Raw genomic sequence first — 17,295 nt, forward strand, 5'->3', positions numbered from 1 at the left:
ACTGGCTCAAGCAAATACCAGCTGGCCTAGGAGAGGAGGGAAATGGGAAGCTGAAATGCACAGCCAGTATGGGAAATAACACATTTTAAAAAAAGCACTCATCACCAACATTTTAAGGATTTTAATAGCTCATCCTCCATTCAGAACTGGGGTGACACTGACTGTCTGAGCAATCAAGCCATGAAAATACTTTTCTTCCACAGAAAGGCCACCTACTCCTATATGCAATCCTGGTTCATCAAGTGTATCTGCTCTTTGTGACAATAAAAAGTCCATCATAAACACCTACCTCAGCTCGTTCCCTTCATCTGGCATTTAAGTCAGACAAAAAAACCAGCAAAAATGTCAGCAGTGAAATCAAAATGTGAACTCCTAAAACTCACAGCAAGAGCACCACCCTTGCCCAGCTGGGCAGGAGGACCCGTTGCCTCCTGTTGCAGCTGGTGTGGTTTCTGGCCAGAGCTCACCACAGAGCCCGACCAGGGCTCTGCCGCTGGCTGATGGCTCCGATCCCCTTCATGTGTGGCTTCTCCAAGTCTGCAAAGTAGCTCTGCAAGGAGACATGGTCGGCTGCAAAGTATCTCTTAGCCACAGCAAGAAGCAAAAAGCAGAACATCTGAATGTTCTAGGGAGAATGGAAATGTGCTAACAAAACCAACCCTGTAAAGCCTTTTTCCAGGTGCTAAGAACAAAAGGCTCCAGAGAGACCTTATACAATTGTCCAGTACCTAAAGGGGGCTACAAGAGAGGTGGAAAGGGACTTTTTACAATGGCATGGAGTGATAGGACAAGGGGGAATGGCATTAAATGGGCAGAGCGTAAGTTTGGATTAGATGTTAGGAGGAAATTCTTTCCTGTCAGGGTGGTGAGGCACTGACACAGGATGCCCAGAGAAGTTGTGCATGCCCCACCCCTGGAAGTCTTCAAGGCCAGGTTGGATGGGGCTTTGAGCAATCTGGCCTAGTGGGAAGCATCCCTGCTGACAGCACGGGGTTTGGAACTAGATGATCTTTAAAGTCCCTTCCAACCTAAACCATTCTGTGATAATTTCCAAGCAGATAATGGAAAAATTCAGCTGAAATTGATATTCACCAGTTTACTAGAGTAAATGCAATATTGATGAAGATAAAGGAGCACAGATTAAAAAAAAAAAAACCACATTTTCTTAACACCTTTTTGCTTTCTCTGCAAAGAACAAAGTATGAATTATGCAGTCTACCATTGTATTTTACAGAGCAGTTGCAACCAGAAAATAGTTTATTCCATTTTAGGCCACTCACATAGAATCATAGAATCATAGAATCAACCAGGTTGGAAAGGACCTCTGAGATCATCAAGTCCAACACTTCATTTTTTTCCTTATTTTTTTTTTTTTTTTGGGGGGGGGAATCCAGTCTCCAGAAAAATCCAGTCCGGGTTTTGCCCCATTCCGTACTCCGGCTAAAATCCAGTCCGGGTTTTGCCCCATTCCGTACTCCGGCTAAAATCCAGTCCGGGTTTTGCCCCATTCCGTACTCCGGGAAAATCCAGTCCGGGTTTTGCCCCATTCCGTACTCCGGGAAAAATCCAGTCCGGGTTTTGCCCCATTCCGTACTCCGGCCAAAATCCAGTCCGGGTTTTGTCCCATTCCGTACTCCGGGAAAAATCCAGTCCGGGTTTTGCCCCATTCCGTACTCCGGCCAAAATCCAGTCCGGGTTTTGCCCCATTCCGTACTCCGGGAAAAATCCAGTCCGGGTTTTGCCCCATTTCCTGCGGAAATCCATAAAATGGTTTGGATTAGAAGGGACCTTAAGGATCACCTGTTTCCTGCCATGGGCATTTTATTTGGTTTTTTTTTCCTTAACGATATAACGTGGAAAGGTTTGGGAGACGACACACACGCTGAAACACCAACACGTTATGTCCCGGTGATGACAATGGAGCCCGGCCCGCCACAGCCTCGGCCGCGGGCGCTGCGCATGCGCGGGACCCCGTCACGGCGCCCCGCCGGGGCCAAGATGGCGGCAGCGCTGCTGTCGCGGCTGTGCCGGGGCCCCGCCGGGCTCCGGGGCCCCGCCAGGCTCTACGCTGCCCGCCCGCCCCTCGCCGCAGCCCCGCCGCTGTTGCTGTCTCGCCGCCGCCCCTGCGAGCACCCGCGGCCGCGCAGCTTCTCGGCGGCCGAGCTGGTGCGCGCCGCGCCGGGCCCGCTGCAGCCCTACCTGCGGCTTATGCGGCTGCACCAGCCCGCCGGTGAGCGCGGGGAGGGCCGGGGCCCCCGTGCCCGCGGTGGCCTCCCGTTCACCCCCCGCTCACGCCACCCGCGGGTTTTGTCTCCCCGCAGGGACGTGGCTGCTGTACCTGCCATGCACCTGGAGCATCGGGCTGGCGGCCGATCCCGGCTGCCTCCCGGACTGGCACATGCTGTCCCTGTTCGGCGTGGGGGCCGTGCTCATGCGGGGCGCCGGCTGCACCATCAATGACATGTGGGATCGCGACTTTGACAGAAAGGTAGAGGGGCCCCCGAGGGCTTGCAGAGACGTGGGCAATGCTGGTCGATGCTGCCTCCCAGTACCTGAAGGGAACTTAACGGGAAAAATGGGGCAAGATTATTTACAAGAGTGTGTAGCGCCAGGACAAGTGGAAATGGGTTCAAGTTGAAAGACAGTAGGTTTAGCTTAGATATAGGGAAGAAATTCTTTACTGTGAGGGTGATGAGGCACTGGAACAGGTTGCCCAGAGAAGTAGTGGACACCCCGTCACTGGAGGTGTTCAAGGCCAGGCTGGATGGGGCTTTGAGCCACCCGACCTGGTGGAAGGTGTCCCTGCCCATGGCAGGGGGGTTGGAACTAGGTGATCCTTAAAGGTCTCCTTCCAACCCAAACCATTCTGTGATTCAGTGAACCGAGCACATGTCCACTCGTCTCCAGCATCACAGAACCATTAGGGTTGGAAGGGCCCTCAGAGGTCATCAAGTCCAACGCTCCTGCCAAGGCAGGGTCACATGGAGCAGATTACACAGGAACACATCCAAATGGGTTTGGAATGTCTCCAGAGAGGAAGACTCCACTTGAACAGATGCTATTTTAGTAGATGGGGCTTTTTTAACCAGGCGCCAGGGATCTTGAAGGCACTGAAGTACGTGAACATCACCAGTGCTGCCTTGCTGAGTGCAATCACAGGGCTCCAGGTTCAGAATCTCCTCCATGTTTCTCTCTGAGATGCATGCAATTAATTTGTCTGCATTTCCTCCTAAAATAGTAGAAATTGTTTTGAAGAACATTTCTCTCTAGGACTGTAATAAGTCATCTGGAGTACTTACCTCCAAATAGGATAAAACACATGCAGTTGTCAGCTGTAGGTAGTATGTAAGTTTATTTCTCAGCATTGTTTTGCATGACAACAAAACAAGTAACACCTTTTTGCTGCACTAAGAATCACTTCCCCCCCCTCCCCCCTTAATTTCAGGAGCAGTGTTTCCTTGTATTCTTAATTTCTTCGTGAGAATGGCTATTTAGAGTATCATGCCCAACCCGGAGCTAATCCCCTTCTATTGTGTTGTATTTTTCTTTTATCATCTCCTTTTTGTTCAGGAGAAGGAAATAAGCAAAAGGCAGTGCCCAGTGTCAGGTGTTGAAAAGTATCTTGGTGATGTGTCACTGTTTGCTGGTCCTGTTTTCTGTTCCTATATTGTTTCTCTGGTTTTGGGTTTTGGTGCTGGCAAGACACAGAATAATGAGCCAATCCAGCATGTGGAGTTCTTACTACAGCACTGTTGTATTGTTGGGAAGGCAATGAGTCAGTACAGGCTTTGTGGAAGCTTTGGATGGTTTAGGCCTTGCAAGATACTAACAACTGCATGTGCTAAACATATTTGATGGGGGGGGATGTGATTAGTATGAGGGAATTTTCAGTATGGTGATTTAATTTCTCCATTATGTGGTGTGGTGAGATGTAAAGGTTTAAAAATTGCCTCCTTGGCTTTTTTTGATGTACCTTAAAAGGCTGCCTTCAACACAAGTGTGAGAAGCTGAGTCAACAACAGGATGTTGGCTGGTGTTGATGATAGTGGTTTGGGGGTTAGATTTTGTGTTATTTATTATTTGGTAAATGTTTTTTTTAAGTGAAATGTCCCATCTCTGTTTGCAATGTGCAGTGGAATTGGTGACAAATATGTTAAGTGAATGTTTAATCTGCAAAAGCATATGTAAGACACTTCATACATACATGATATTCTGTAACAAGTTGGCTTTTGAACCTCTTCAAATAGACATTTTACACTCTTTTCATCAACATGCACAATTTCACAGAATCACAGAACCGTTAGGGTTGGAAGGGACCTCTGGAGATCATCCAGTGAAACTCTCTTGCCAAGGCAGACTCACCTGGAGCAGGTTACATAGGAACACATCCAGGTGGGTTTGGAATGTCTCCAGAGAGGGAAACTCGACAGCCTCCCTGGGCAGCCTGTTGCAGGCTCTGCCACCCTCAGTGTAAAAAAGTTCTTCCTCATGTTGAGGTGAATTTCAGTCATTTGGAGTTTTTTTGGAATTGGTTGCCTTCGGCAAGTAACTCACCATTCATATAGTTTTAACTTTTTTCTGATATTTATTTCTTTCTCCAGTTTGCCTTGTATGATTTATTATTCCAGACAGAGTTTTGGAACTCCTTTGTATCCCAACTAGGATTAAATTATTTGTCTTTTCATTGTTATTAACCATAGATCGATGGGACTGGATTCTGAAAATCCCATTAGAGAGAAACAAATGTAAAGAATAGAACTAGGGCCCTTTCGTTTCTCCCCAGAAAATAGAAAACAAATGTTTTAAATTGCCCATCAGTTACTCAAATGCAAATATTTGATGTTCTTTTCCCTGCTGCATTTACAGAATCCATGCAATAAAAGATTATTAAGGCCATACTTAGTGGCCTTATTCATAGCTCCAAGCCAACTTAATTTAAAATTTAAACCTGCCAGGCTGTTTGGATGTAAATTGCAATGCTTAGAGTATATAAAAAAAATGTGATAACATCATCAATTTCAAGTATTTTCAGACATGTCTTTTCTCATAATTTCTGTTATATCAGCTTTACTGCTCACTCTTTCTCTCTCAGCTATACCATTCACCCTTCTTCTAGCAATGCTCTCAGTGTGTTTTTCCCATTCTTGGTTGAAAAACTCTCCAAATGCTACTGTGGTGGTAGGGAGGAAGAGTTGCCTTCCTGGAATCTGCTTACCAGTGTGAACCTCAATGGCCTCAGAGCAAAATCAATGCTGTCAGGCCATTACAAGACAGCCTTCTGAGATCATTAGGCAAAGCCTGACCTCAGTTCTGCCTGCACAGAAGTGCTTGGTGGTACATAACCATTAGCTATGGTTGTGTGTGCTTGAGGAGCTCTGCATCTTCATGAGATTTTACATGGTAATCATATTAAAGCATTTAAGCACAGAAGTGCCATTTGAAATCAGGATAGTTAGCTCACAACTTTTTAAGTCTGATTTTTTTTTTCCCCTAAGGTGATAAAATTCTTATGCAAGATATCTGCAGTGTTTCTAATCAGCCTCACTCCATACAAGTGGCACCTTAATTCTGCACTAGTTTTTAAAGCCTTCATGCTTTGGTTATAGGCACTGCTGCTTAGAAATCCTTGATGTATTTCTGTGTTTTATCATTGAAGGAACCCCATCTCATGCATTCTGTGACCTGTTTTTGCTTATTTTCACACTTACGTGCCAATAGTGTGACTGTTAGTTACAAAAGATACTTTGGAATGTGTTATGTTGGATGGGGCTCTGAGCAACCCGGTCTAGTGGAAGGTTCTCTGCTTGGAACTAGATGATCTTTTAGGCCCCTTCCAATCCAAACCGTTCTGTGATTCTGTGTTGGATTTGGTGTTAACATAATTTCTGTTTTTCAGGTTGCAAGGACAGCAAGTAGACCCCTGGCAGCTGGAGATATCTCCACTTTTCAGTCCTTAGTTTTTCTCGGGGGGCAGCTTAGCTTGGCACTCTGTGTGCTTCTGTGTCTGAATTACTACAGGTGACGTATGAGTGATCTTTTGGTTTTTAAAATTTGATTCTGGGTCCAGAGTTAATCACAGACATTTTCAGCAGAAAAAGTGTTAGGGGCAGAGGGAGGGGGCTATCAGTAATGGATTGTATTTTAAAGTAAAATAATTAGTTCAGTACTATGTACAGCTCCCATAATGCTGCACTACATCTAGTGATCTTCAGCCTGGCAAACAATAATCCTCTTGGTACTTTTTACAGTATCATTCTGGGAGCAGCCTCTTTGTCTCTTGTGGTCACCTACCCTCTGATGAAGAGAATAACGTATTGGCCACAGCTGGTTTTGGGTGAGCTGGAAATATTTTTACTATTTTTTCTTCAGATGTAGTTTTTGGGGTGTTTTACAAATTAGTATTCATACTTTTGCAATCTGATTTTTCATAACTCTATATCAAAATAGAAATACCTTATAGACAAAGCTCTGTTGTATGAGAAGCTTAATTTATAACATGCATGAGTTGATGTGTGGGTTTGGGGTTTTTTGGTTAGAAATCAATTCTTTGTTTTGATGGAGTGATAGGAAGAAGAAAGGAAGCGAGAAAATAAATATTTGTCATTTGAGAATAAGATTTAGTTTTGGGGTTATCTCAAAACCTTTCTTAAATAGAAATTTGTCCTGCATTTCAGTCTTCATCCTCTAAAATAACTCCAGTACAGATTCTGATGATGCTTGTATTTCAGGCTGAGCTACTGAAACATATCTATGTATATTGTCTTTCACGTTCCAGCTGTCTTCAGAGGGCATCTTTACCAAAATTGTCATTTTTAGCCTTGAAGTACCACAGTTGGCTGCCATGTAGTGTTTTGCAGTCAGTTTTGCTGATATCTTTTGGTATACTGACGTTTAGGCATTTTAACTTTAGTCCTGTTGTTTGAGTATACTGGAATACTTCTGTGCAAATGTTTCCCTACACTAATGAAGTCAAATTTAAATTAGGGAAAAATGTGTGGCATGTGTATTTTCCCTTGTATATCCAGAGTATTTAATGCCAAATTAATTATATTTATTACTTGCCTGAAAGTAAGTGATAGAAAAATAGAGATCCTGGTATTGTACAAAAAGGTGCTGACATGATATTCCCTTGAACAAATAATATTTAATTATGTGCATTCTTGTAACTTTTTTCTCTTTCTTTTAACTCTTTGTGTTTTTAGGACTTACATTTAATTGGGGAGCCCTTCTTGGCTGGTCTGCCATCAAAGGGTCATGTGAGTGGTCCGTGTGTTTGCCCTTGTACTTGTCTGGAGTCCTGTGGACGCTGGTGTACGATACCATTTATGCACATCAGGTAGAGTAACACTGAGAAATTTCACATCTCTCTGTTCAAATACACAAGTTTGTGCGTTTAATTACAACACTGTTGTCAAAGAGCAGAACTAACGTGTGGCAGTTCTTCAGCCTCAGGTGAGCTAAAACAGCACCAAAGAAGTCTCAGCTCTTTGGTGTTTCATTGTTGTTTGCAAATGTTTTATATATCAGATAGAAAGATGGAAGTAAAATGTCCTTTGCACTCTTATGAATTTGCATTGTGTAAAGAAATTTGATGTTGGTATTAGCTCTTGACTGCTAAAGCAGCTCTAAGACCAGCCTTCTAATTTAAATTTTAATGTAGAGGCCTACAAATGTACTTAAATTGGATTCCTAGCAAGAAGCATTGGGAATTTAAGCAAAGCCTCCCTTTTTATTTTCATTATGAAGCAACATTGAATTGTGGATTTTTTTTTTGCTAAACCATCCTTTCGTTCTAGGATAAGAAGGACGACATCATGATCGGTGTGAAATCAACTGCATTACAGTTCAAGGAGGATACAAAACAGTGGCTCAGTGGCTTCAGCCTTGCCATGCTCCTGAGTTTGTGTGTGGCAGGGATGAACTGTAACCAGACGTTCCCGTATTACTCAGCTGTGGCTGCTGTAGGGGCTCACCTAGCACACCAGGTTTGATGGATTTATTCGTACTTTTTCCATGGGGAAGTTCTTAATAAGAAATCAGAGCACTTTTCAACCCACATCTATTCACCATTTACTTGACAAAAAACCAGTTCCTATAAAGAAGACTGAAATTTTCTGACCATAAGCTTGCTTCTCTTAAGTACCTTTTGCAGACCTTTTGTTTCAAGAGACCTTCAGTCCACAGATTGTGGAGCACTGTGTTTCAGTCTGCTCCTAACCAAAAGAAGTGCCTCATGTTAAGTTGTGATCTCAAGGAGATGGTTTTTGTCTCACTCCCAGTAGCAGCTGCTGCTAGAATCCACCTCAATATCCTGCAAGATAAAAAATTTTACTATTCTGATACAGCTGTTATGATAGCAGATGTTAGTATCATAATTTTGTGGTAATTGACAGTTCTAATTCACAGTTCTTCTTCTAGCAGAGAACAATCCGGTTCAGTCTTACAGTTGCATTAGTTCAGAAATTTTAGTGAATAACAGAAAGAAAGAAATTGGCTTTGTCAGTAAAGGAAGCAGATAGGATCTTGCTACCATGTTCTTTCTGAATCCTAACAACTGTGTTGCACAGTTTTGTAGTAACAAATCAGCCTACACAAGAATCAATTGTTGGTCTTGATGGCAGAGCTTTATGTATTGCAACTATTGAAAGCATTGGCCGTTTGAGAAGTCTGTGGTTAATGTGGACTTTGTAAAGCACATCCGTTTTATGTTACATTTTTATGGGTGGAGCTCATGCAGGTAATGGATATTAAACACACCTCTGAGTAAGAGAATTCCTGTGGTGATGTAGTCTGGCACTCAGCCACTGCTTTCACAGGGGTTGTACTTGGAAATCTATGAGGGAAAGAATACTATGTCAGCTGCATGACCATTTACAGTTTGAATTGTCAGAGAGGTTTCACACTGTAGTTTTGGCTGAAATGAAAATCACTTTGCTGCAGGGAGGATTTTTATAAGTGAGGATGCAGAGCTATTGAATGTAACTGATGGAGAATGCATGACTATGTGGACTACCAAAGTCACAAGAGCAGCACTGTTCTGTGTACCACAGAGTAGCTTCTTTTTGAGGGATTATTTTAGTATTAATCCTGCTTAAACATTCTCATGCTTATCTTCTTGTTCAGGGCTTCTGATCGTGTGCTTAATGGAGTTTAGAAAGCTGAGTAAGCTGCTTGAGGGCTAGGTTTTGCTTAATTCGCTGAATTTTTGCATGAGACAGAGGAATTTGGGTCATGATGATGACAAATTATATCCCTATCAAGACGTTCACTGATAGAAACATGACATCTTTTACTTTCTTTGTGTTTCTGAAAGTATTTCTCACGGCTTGGCTGCCGTTGAGTTTTTATTTGTCACTTCAGTGTTTCAAGTTCACAGTGTTTGAGGGGCTAACAGGTTTTTAAGGGTGTGGATAACATGACTTTGAAGCTTGTGAACAATGTTTCTGTTTATTTGATCAGTACCCAGCCCTGTTTTCTCTCACCCACAAATGGCAGAGAAACTCATTTCCTGGAGAAGGTTTCACTTCTTTTACTTGAATATGTTCTTTTTCAAAGGCTGAATTGCAAGGTTTGAGGTTTTAGGGGGTACTTTTCCATTAATCCTTTCACTTGTTTTGCTTAATATTTCCTCTTGTCATCATTCTCAAGACATTTGCACCAAATTTTGGTTTTGGGAATATTTTTCAGTAACTTTGCTCTTGCTATTCCTTGTGGGTTTTTTTTACCTTTAGCTGTGACTCACAGCAAACAGCTGCTCTGTTGGGTAAGCCAAGCCTTGGTTCTAGCTTCTGTTTCAGGTGTCCTGGTTCTTGTTTGCAAAGGAATTGAATGGACATGACTAAGAGCAACTGGACTGAACCAGCTGTGTGTGACAAGGCAGGGCCTGGCACTTTCCTGTGCTTTCCATCTAGCCTGGTTAGCTTCTGGCTCTCCAGTGCCTTGCTTCTACTGAAACATGGGACAGCACCTTGCAGCAGGGATTGAAAGATGTCGACATGTTCTGGGGGGTTTATCTTTAATTAAAGTTCCCACTGAAGGATTAGGTGGCTACCTACAAAGGAAGATCTCAAAAAGACTTATTGACATGCCCAGATATTTTCACACGTTTAAATATCAAACTGGACACACTGGTAACCAGGCTGTTTATATATTCTTTCATTGAGATGGTCTGGGAATCATGTTCATTTGTGATCCTTGACTTTTCTGCTGTATGTTGAATAAATCTGTCAAACATAGACGCCAGTTATGCAAAAACTCTTTTTTAAGTACAGAGTATACCTGTTTCTTGTGGAGGTAAGGGTAGACTTCAGAATTTAAGAATAATTTTTTGAAGTTACATACTTTTTTGTGTCATTTTGTGATGTATCAAATATTTACGAGTCTGTAGAATAACAATCCTGTAATGTTTCACTGTGCTTTTGCAGATTTACACTTTGGACATAGACAAGCCTGAAGACTGCTGGAAGAAATTTGCTTCAAATCGTACTGTAGGAATTCTGCTCTTTACAGGGATTGTGCTTGGAAATTTGTGGAAACAAAAGGACTTAAAAAATGTAGAAGAGCCTTTAGAAAACAGATAGTTGAAATTATTATAAATACTGATATTTTAGTCCTGCTAAAATGTAAGTACTGTAAGAAGGAAAAAACTTTTAATATAAATATAGCTGCTTTATACTGTTTATTTATAAAAGCTGGTGAAAACATTCTTGTTTCTGAAATCATGCAGTTGAGATGATCCTACAATGCAAGTTTTGATTATCTGTAAATAACTTCAATATCCGTAGAAGCTTCAATAAGTGAAGCTGCTCTGCTGGTCCTGTGTAGTGTCAAGAGCTTGTGTCAAGCTCTGAAGACCGAATGCAAGATTTTATACAAAACGTGTGTCTCTTAGTGATGGCACGTGCAAAAATGCAAAATTATTTCAGGATGTAAATAAAATCTGCCTGTACATGTTGATGGTCTGGTTTATTACAAGAATAATTCTCAGTTTGAGTTGGAGCTTGCTGCATGAAAGAATTGCAATAACTGTTTTCATCCTGAGATGTCTAAAAGCAGTCAGGACTTTTGAGTGTGTGAGGTTCATAATAAGTCAACAGAGAAGTATTTAGGATTACCTTTTGCTCTTGCTGTGATTGCTGACAGCGGGTGCTTCTCACGTGAAAAGAACAGGCTTCTGTGAAGTTGCCTGCACAGAGTGGGCTGAGCTTGTTTGTCAAGAGTGACTTGAACACAGACTACTGACTTGGAACAAAAACAGAGTAACCCAGAACTATTGCCAAGTGTCCATGACTGCTGGCTGACCCTGAGCTACAAATTTGTCATGCTACGTGTTGTCATACTTCTATTTCTTAATTCTGTTTGTTTTGACTTATGCCTACTGGTTTTATTTGTAGTCTTACAGGAAGAACTTGTTTCTAGGAGGATGCCTAGAAACAATAAAAATAGCAAGTGCAGGCTAACAGTTAAATTGCTTAAAACTGTTCACGTTTTCAGCTGGCTTATGCTCTCCCCGTTCTGCGATGTGCACAGTGTTTAGCCTTTTCTTTGACTCCTGGTGTTAAAGAGCTTGTATGAGGTGTTGTGAAGTCAATTTGTGTGGAAGGAGGAGCAGGCACAGCTGTTCTGGGATAAGGATACAGTGGAGCTTACCTGAGTTTCCGTACTGGTTGGCAATGCAAGCACACTTTTCTCTGTGGGTGACTGTGTATGCCTGCATGTGGGCTGTGGTTTGGTGATACAGAAGGTTTGGTTGCCAAGCTAATTATGGTATCCCAACCACCTTTCCTGATGTCTGCTCTCCTCCTTGAGTGGTAGGGCACAACTTTTGTGTGTAGTCACAGCAATAACAAGGCTCAGTACTGCTCTGGCTCCAAAGATGGAAATGATATTATTAAGGTTTTTTAAACCAGTATTTCTGAGAGACCTTGCAGTCCAGAGCCATGTGTCCAGGGTTTGCTAAGGGTAATTTTGCATTGCCAGTGATGGTGAACAGGTAAAGCAGCTCTTGGTGCAGGAAAAAGATAGCATCTAATGAGTCAATGGCTTTGGTCACAGAAGTTCCTTTTTGGGGCTGGAACTGCCAGTTCTGAACACTTCATTTTAATGTACATCCTGTAAAGTTGCTTTTTCTTTTACTATTTGCATCAGTGATGTCAAATACATTTTAAGCAAATCAGAAATAGTAGATTTTTCAGCCTGACTGCATGTAAGATAGAAATACATGAAAATATTAGGAAGTGTGACTGCTTTTAGGGCATCCTCAATCCTTACACAGAAATTGTTCTTAAATAAGTTTTATAAATTTGGGGTGGAGGAAGCATTAAGTTAAAAAAAAAAAAAGACAGTTTAAAGATACTATGTTTCTAAACAATTATGTGACGAAGTTGCATTTTGTAGAGGGAGAATTGGATGCATCCAACTCCCTGTTGAACTTTGTTTATAAACTATTTACTAGTAATTAAAAAGTCTTGTGATGTAGTTAGGATGGATCAGTTTCTTAATACTACTTAGTATCATCTCAAAGAGGTGGCAAAAGTTATTCATCCATTTTTAATACATTGCAGTGTCTTTGAGTAGCTCAGATTTGGGAAGAGCTCCCATTTTGTAGTGCCTTTGAACCTACTGGTGTCCTTCATTCGATGATGGCTTGTCACAAGCATTTGTCTTGTAATGAGAGGAAGAAGAAGGTGTAGCTAAACAGAGTAAAAATCGAAGTTCCAAAACAGTCCTCATGTCCTAAACTTGAAAATCATTTCATGTTTTCTGTGGGAGTTTTCCAAGTTCATCTCAAAGTGCATTTTACAAAGATAAGCCATAGCTGTGTTTTAGGTTAATTGCCTGAAAAACTAAGGAAGGTTGAGGTTCTAGGCTGTATAGTACTGAGGATGTTATTTGTTTGAGCATTTTATGATTAAACACGGAAATAAGAAGTAATTTTTCAAGTGGAAAACAAAAAAAGCTGAGCTACTTCCTGAGTAAAACCCTGTTTGGCAGGTGTAGGTGCATCTTCTCCTTTCATTCCCAAGCCATTCTATTTCTAATCTTCACAAGGACACTGCTGTATTTAGATACAGTCTACTAAAAAGTTCTCAAATAGACCTGTCTCTAAGCATCAGCTTTATTATTAGGTAGTGTGCTTTTGCATAAATAAACACTGTCCTCTGGAAGTTTCTCCTCCACTGTCAAACCTCGCCTTTCTTGTTATCTTCCTTTTCCAAATGTTCCTCCACAGGATATTGAGATGATAAATGCTTTTGCAGGCAGCAGGAAGGTCAGATGTGCCTGGCAAAGGCCTACTGAAACACTTCCAGTTCCTCTGTGGACCAGAAAACTGGGTAACTAACACCAACCTTTGCCTGTGCGTGCTCCCATTGTACTTTGTAGAAAGGTGTATCAAAGCAAGAACAGCTCTTTGTCCAGGATTAGCCCTACAGAAGTAGGGTGCTGGTTCCTGCAGGGATGCAGGGAGAGGTTGCCAAGGCATCCCTTCATGGTGGGGCTGGATCTTTTCCTTAGGAGCCCACTTAACACAGTAGCACATGAGAGGTTTCATGCTCACCTTTGACAAGGGAGGGACTCTCCATAGGGTCAGCCAAGGCAAACTGTGCCTGGATTTTGCTATTTGTGTGTTTCTTGGTAAATATGGAGGTGGTGGTGCAAGGGGGCCAGGTTTTTCCCTCCATTTGAAAGTATTTGCTGCAGGTACTTGGCTCTGGAGCTGCAGGGAGCAAACAGCTTGAGCCAGAGCGCACAGGCCAGCCGGTCTGGCTGGCAGGAGCTCAGCCCCAGGGGCCACCAGGGCAGCAGGTCAGGCGTGTTGCCAGCCACTGGTAACATGGCTTGGCATTGAACAAAGGACACCAGTTGGTTCAAAGGCACTACAGAATGTGAGCTCTTCCCAAATCTGAGCTACTTAAAGTCATATCACGTAATTGTTCAGAAACTTACTATTTTTCATTTTTAATAAAAAGGGGGCTTGACTAGGTCAGAAAGGTGTGTCTGTGTGGAAAGATCAGAGCATCCTCTGGGTCACTAAAAAGCCAGCTGAAAATTAAGGTACCACATCACCTGCACCAGCATGGCACTGTGATTAGCTGGTATTCAAGGGAGACACTGAAAGCACAACTGTTGTGATGAGGGACTGGTGTGGTAAGCAAAATGTAGAGAATGTATTTTGTGGGCACTTTGTTATTTCCTTTTGGCAAAAGCTGGGAGAGGGCCATTAGTTTATTTCAAAACACTTCACAATACAAATACTGTGAAGACAAGCTCTGTTTAAGCTTCAAAACAAAGCAGACAAGAAAAAAGGGGGACATTAACAGGTCATGGATAATGTGAAGTTTAAGTTCTAGCTGAAGGCTCCTGGTGTACTGGAGAGGTGAGTTTCCTGCAGTGCCTCCCTGTAGTTTGTGGCAGAGGCAAAAGGCCAGAGCAAATTTTAACAGAGTGTGCTACATGCAGTACCAGAGTTACAAAGAAAATCACAAAAGAGACAATTTGTTTTACAGTACTTCTCTTTTCCTGTCACTTCCAGGCAGCTGTACATATGTGATTTTGTCTGAACAGAGCAGAAAGGTCTAGTACAATTAAACCAAAACGAAACCGACAACAAAAACAGTATTCAGTGCCAAGTTCAAAACTTCTAAAAATACAGCTTTGATTTCTGGAAGAGGGACTGTAAATCCACATCCTAATGAAAAACAAACAAAACCCACTCCCAGTGCTTACATCAGCAGAACACAGTTCCTCTAAATTGCAGAGCTTGGGTATGGCAGGTAGAGTAATAAGGAAATACACCTAATGTAAAGAAGTTGCTTCAACTGCATAAAGAACAGAACCAAGCCTGTAACAAGCTGTGAGGGCAGTGGGGAAAGCAATGCCCATTCCGCAGGATCTTGTGGTTTTTTCCTAGACTGACATCAAAGCATTTGGATCCTTCAGCTCTGAATGAAAAGTATCTCGCTCTCAACAAGTCTCTGAAAGGAGGTTGTAGGCAGGTGGGAGTTGGTCTCATCTCCCGGGTAACAAGTGACAGGAGAGAAAACGGTCTCAAGCTGTACCAGGTGAAGTTTAGATTTGATATTAGGAGAAACTCCTTCACTGAAATGGTGGTTAGGCATTGAAACGGGCTGTTCAAGGAAGCGGTGGAATCACCACCCCTGGAAGTGTTCAAAAGATGTGAGGATTTGGCACTTGAGGACGTGGTTTAGTGGTGAACATGGCCATGCTGGGTTAGGGATTGGATTCCGTAATCTTAGGGATCTTTTCCAACCTTAATGATTCTATGATTCTATATAGAAGGGAAATAATTTTACCTCCAGCTTAACTTTGCAAGCAGCAGCACATACATAGCATCAGGGGAGTGTTTTGAGGAGAAGCTTCAACAGCATTAGGTGGCTGCTTAATAGAAAAACCTGCATGCATTTTGTGTTGCCTCTCATGCGGCAGCATGGCCAAGTATTTATCAAACAGATTTTCCAGCTTCATCAGAGCTTATTTTCCCCCAAAAGCTGTCATGTTATTAACTGCTTTTTGAGGGGATATGTATAAATGGTAATAAAAGTACTTGAGAGAAAATAGAGGAAAGCACAGATTTTAAGTGCATTACAGTTGTGCTTTACTTAAGGGACCTTGAATGTATTTGCTTAGAGATGACATGATCCTTTTTGCCCCCCTACTTCCGCGTGCATGACACTGCACAGTGGGTGCAATAAGGCAGTAAATGACACTGCACAGTGGGTGCACTAAGGCAATAAATGAAAGGTTTGGCAGTCCACTGGAAAGAATCGTGCTGACTGTATCTGTCAGGTGAGGGGCCGGGGGTTCCCTGCCTCCTTCCTCCTTAGGAGGAAGACCCAGGGCAGAAAGCCGAGGCTGTGTAAGCACAGGTTGTCCATGGAGCTGAAGGGGCTGAGGTTGCTCTTGGCTTGGCAAAGGACAGGCTGAAGGTCTGGTGCTGCAGAACAAGGACGTATCACTCATAGTGGGCACAAAGAATGCAAATTTTATAGTCCACAGAGACATCTGGCAGAAATCCTAAGATGAGGAAGAAACTAATTGAGCCAACTCATTTCAACTGTGCTGAAACTGCTGCTGAAAGATTTCTTGGGGAGTTCAGTGTCCCTGTAGAGGATAACTTCTTTTTTATTCCACACTTCCTTCAGCTTGAATGACTGACACACTGACAAAAAAAACAAGGGAAACCGTTTTGAACTTTAATTTCCAAAGATGTTGACTGCCAGGAGGAAGTGAAAAATGGAAGTGATGGAGAAGAGACTTCCATGTTTTGCCATTTACTGTTTTAGTGAGCAGTACTTTACAGTAAAATGACTTGCACAAGACAATAAAAGAAATAGTTGCTCAACTGTGATGATGTGTAATCAATACTATCTTTGTGACCTTGGCTCCATTTCACATTGACAAGGCCAATTGCGGGCTTTACTCAGGTACAGACAAGTGCCTGAGGTGTGTTTGAACACTGACTCCTGGCAACAGGTGTACACAGTCTCTCTGCCTGCTGTGTCCACAGGAACACCGATACTCTGATTTTCACCATGTGGGTGCTCCTCCACAGACACTGTTTTTGGGGGGTTTTCTGGGTGTGTGTGATGTGGCAAGCAAACCCTGTACTGTCTACAGAAAACTTTTAAGGAGCTCATGAAAATAAAGCAAAAAAGTTAACTTACTGCCACTAGATTTATATTCATAATAAATTAGCCTGGGCCTTCCTTGAAAAATATTCTAGGGAATAGCTCATTTCAGACTTCAGAAAATCACCAAAAACTATTAAGACCTCACTGTCTTGTTTGGCTCAAATCTGAGTTGATGGACAAATTGCTCCTGACTCTAAGGAGATTATCAGTTTCCTTATTTTCACGTAGAACAAATATACAAAAGTACAAATGTACAAAAGTACAAATGTACAAAGTGTACAAAAGTCTTATGGTGCAACTTACTCCAGCTTCCAGGAAGTAAAACCTACAGTAAATCCAAGGCGAGGAATCCGACCTCCAGAGTCAAAAATGCAAAAGTAAATTGGAATGTGTGTGAGATATAATAATTGTCCGTGTTCTCAGATAAGTATACACACACACACATATTCAAGGTTTGCAACATTCATAGAGGAAAAAAAGCCTCAGAGATAAGGTGCCTGTGGGGCAGGCATTGCTGCTGCAGATGGGCCCTGTGAGGGTGATGTTTGCTTCTGTTTCAGACTGTACCTGTCTTGGTGTGCTGGGATCCAGCATCTTTCCAGTTTCCTTCGCTTACCTCCCTCCTGCTTTGTTTGTGTAGAGC

General features: G+C 42.4%; 1 protein-coding gene across 2 annotated transcripts; it reads left to right on the forward strand.

Annotated features, from left to right (window-relative positions):
* The first annotated feature begins 1,902 nt into the window (after nt 1-1,902).
* COQ2 (coenzyme Q2, polyprenyltransferase) lies at nt 1,903-16,380 on the forward strand. Of its 2 annotated transcripts, XM_051790733.1 has the most exons (8): nt 1,903-2,230; nt 2,322-2,488; nt 5,897-6,018; nt 6,249-6,334; nt 7,203-7,336; nt 7,797-7,985; nt 10,425-10,622; nt 16,164-16,380. In XM_051790733.1, exons 1-7 carry the CDS (start codon nt 1,912-1,914, stop codon nt 10,578-10,580), a joined length of 1,173 nt encoding a protein of 390 aa, XP_051646693.1. In that variant the 5' UTR covers nt 1,903-1,911; the 3' UTR covers nt 10,581-10,622; nt 16,164-16,380. The 2 variants fall into 2 exon arrangements, with proteins under 2 accessions (XP_051646693.1, XP_051646694.1); XM_051790734.1 differs by lacking the exon at nt 16,164-16,380 and having other exon boundaries at nt 10,425-10,954.
* Nucleotides 16,381-17,295: the final 915 nt, after the last annotated feature.

Source organism: Manacus candei, unplaced genomic scaffold (genome assembly GCF_025592945.1).
Source record: "Manacus candei isolate 608988 ecotype Guabito, Panama unplaced genomic scaffold, ASM2559294v1 h1tg000028l, whole genome shotgun sequence".
Taxonomy (NCBI): domain Eukaryota; kingdom Metazoa; phylum Chordata; class Aves; order Passeriformes; family Pipridae; genus Manacus; species Manacus candei.

What these genes read in the sequence shown, in the direction of transcription:
- COQ2 (XM_051790733.1), top strand. Translation starts at nt 1,912, where the DNA reads ATGACAATGGAGCCCGGCCCGCCACAGCCTCGGCCGCGGGCGCTGCGC. An exon ending in CTGTGTCTGAATTACTACAG is followed by an intron (nt 6,019 to 6,248) that starts GTGACGTATGAG and finishes TACTTTTTACAG; the next exon opens with TATCATTCTGGGAGCAGCCT. An exon ending in ATACCATTTATGCACATCAG is followed by an intron (nt 7,337 to 7,796) that starts GTAGAGTAACAC and finishes CTTTCGTTCTAG; the next exon opens with GATAAGAAGGACGACATCAT.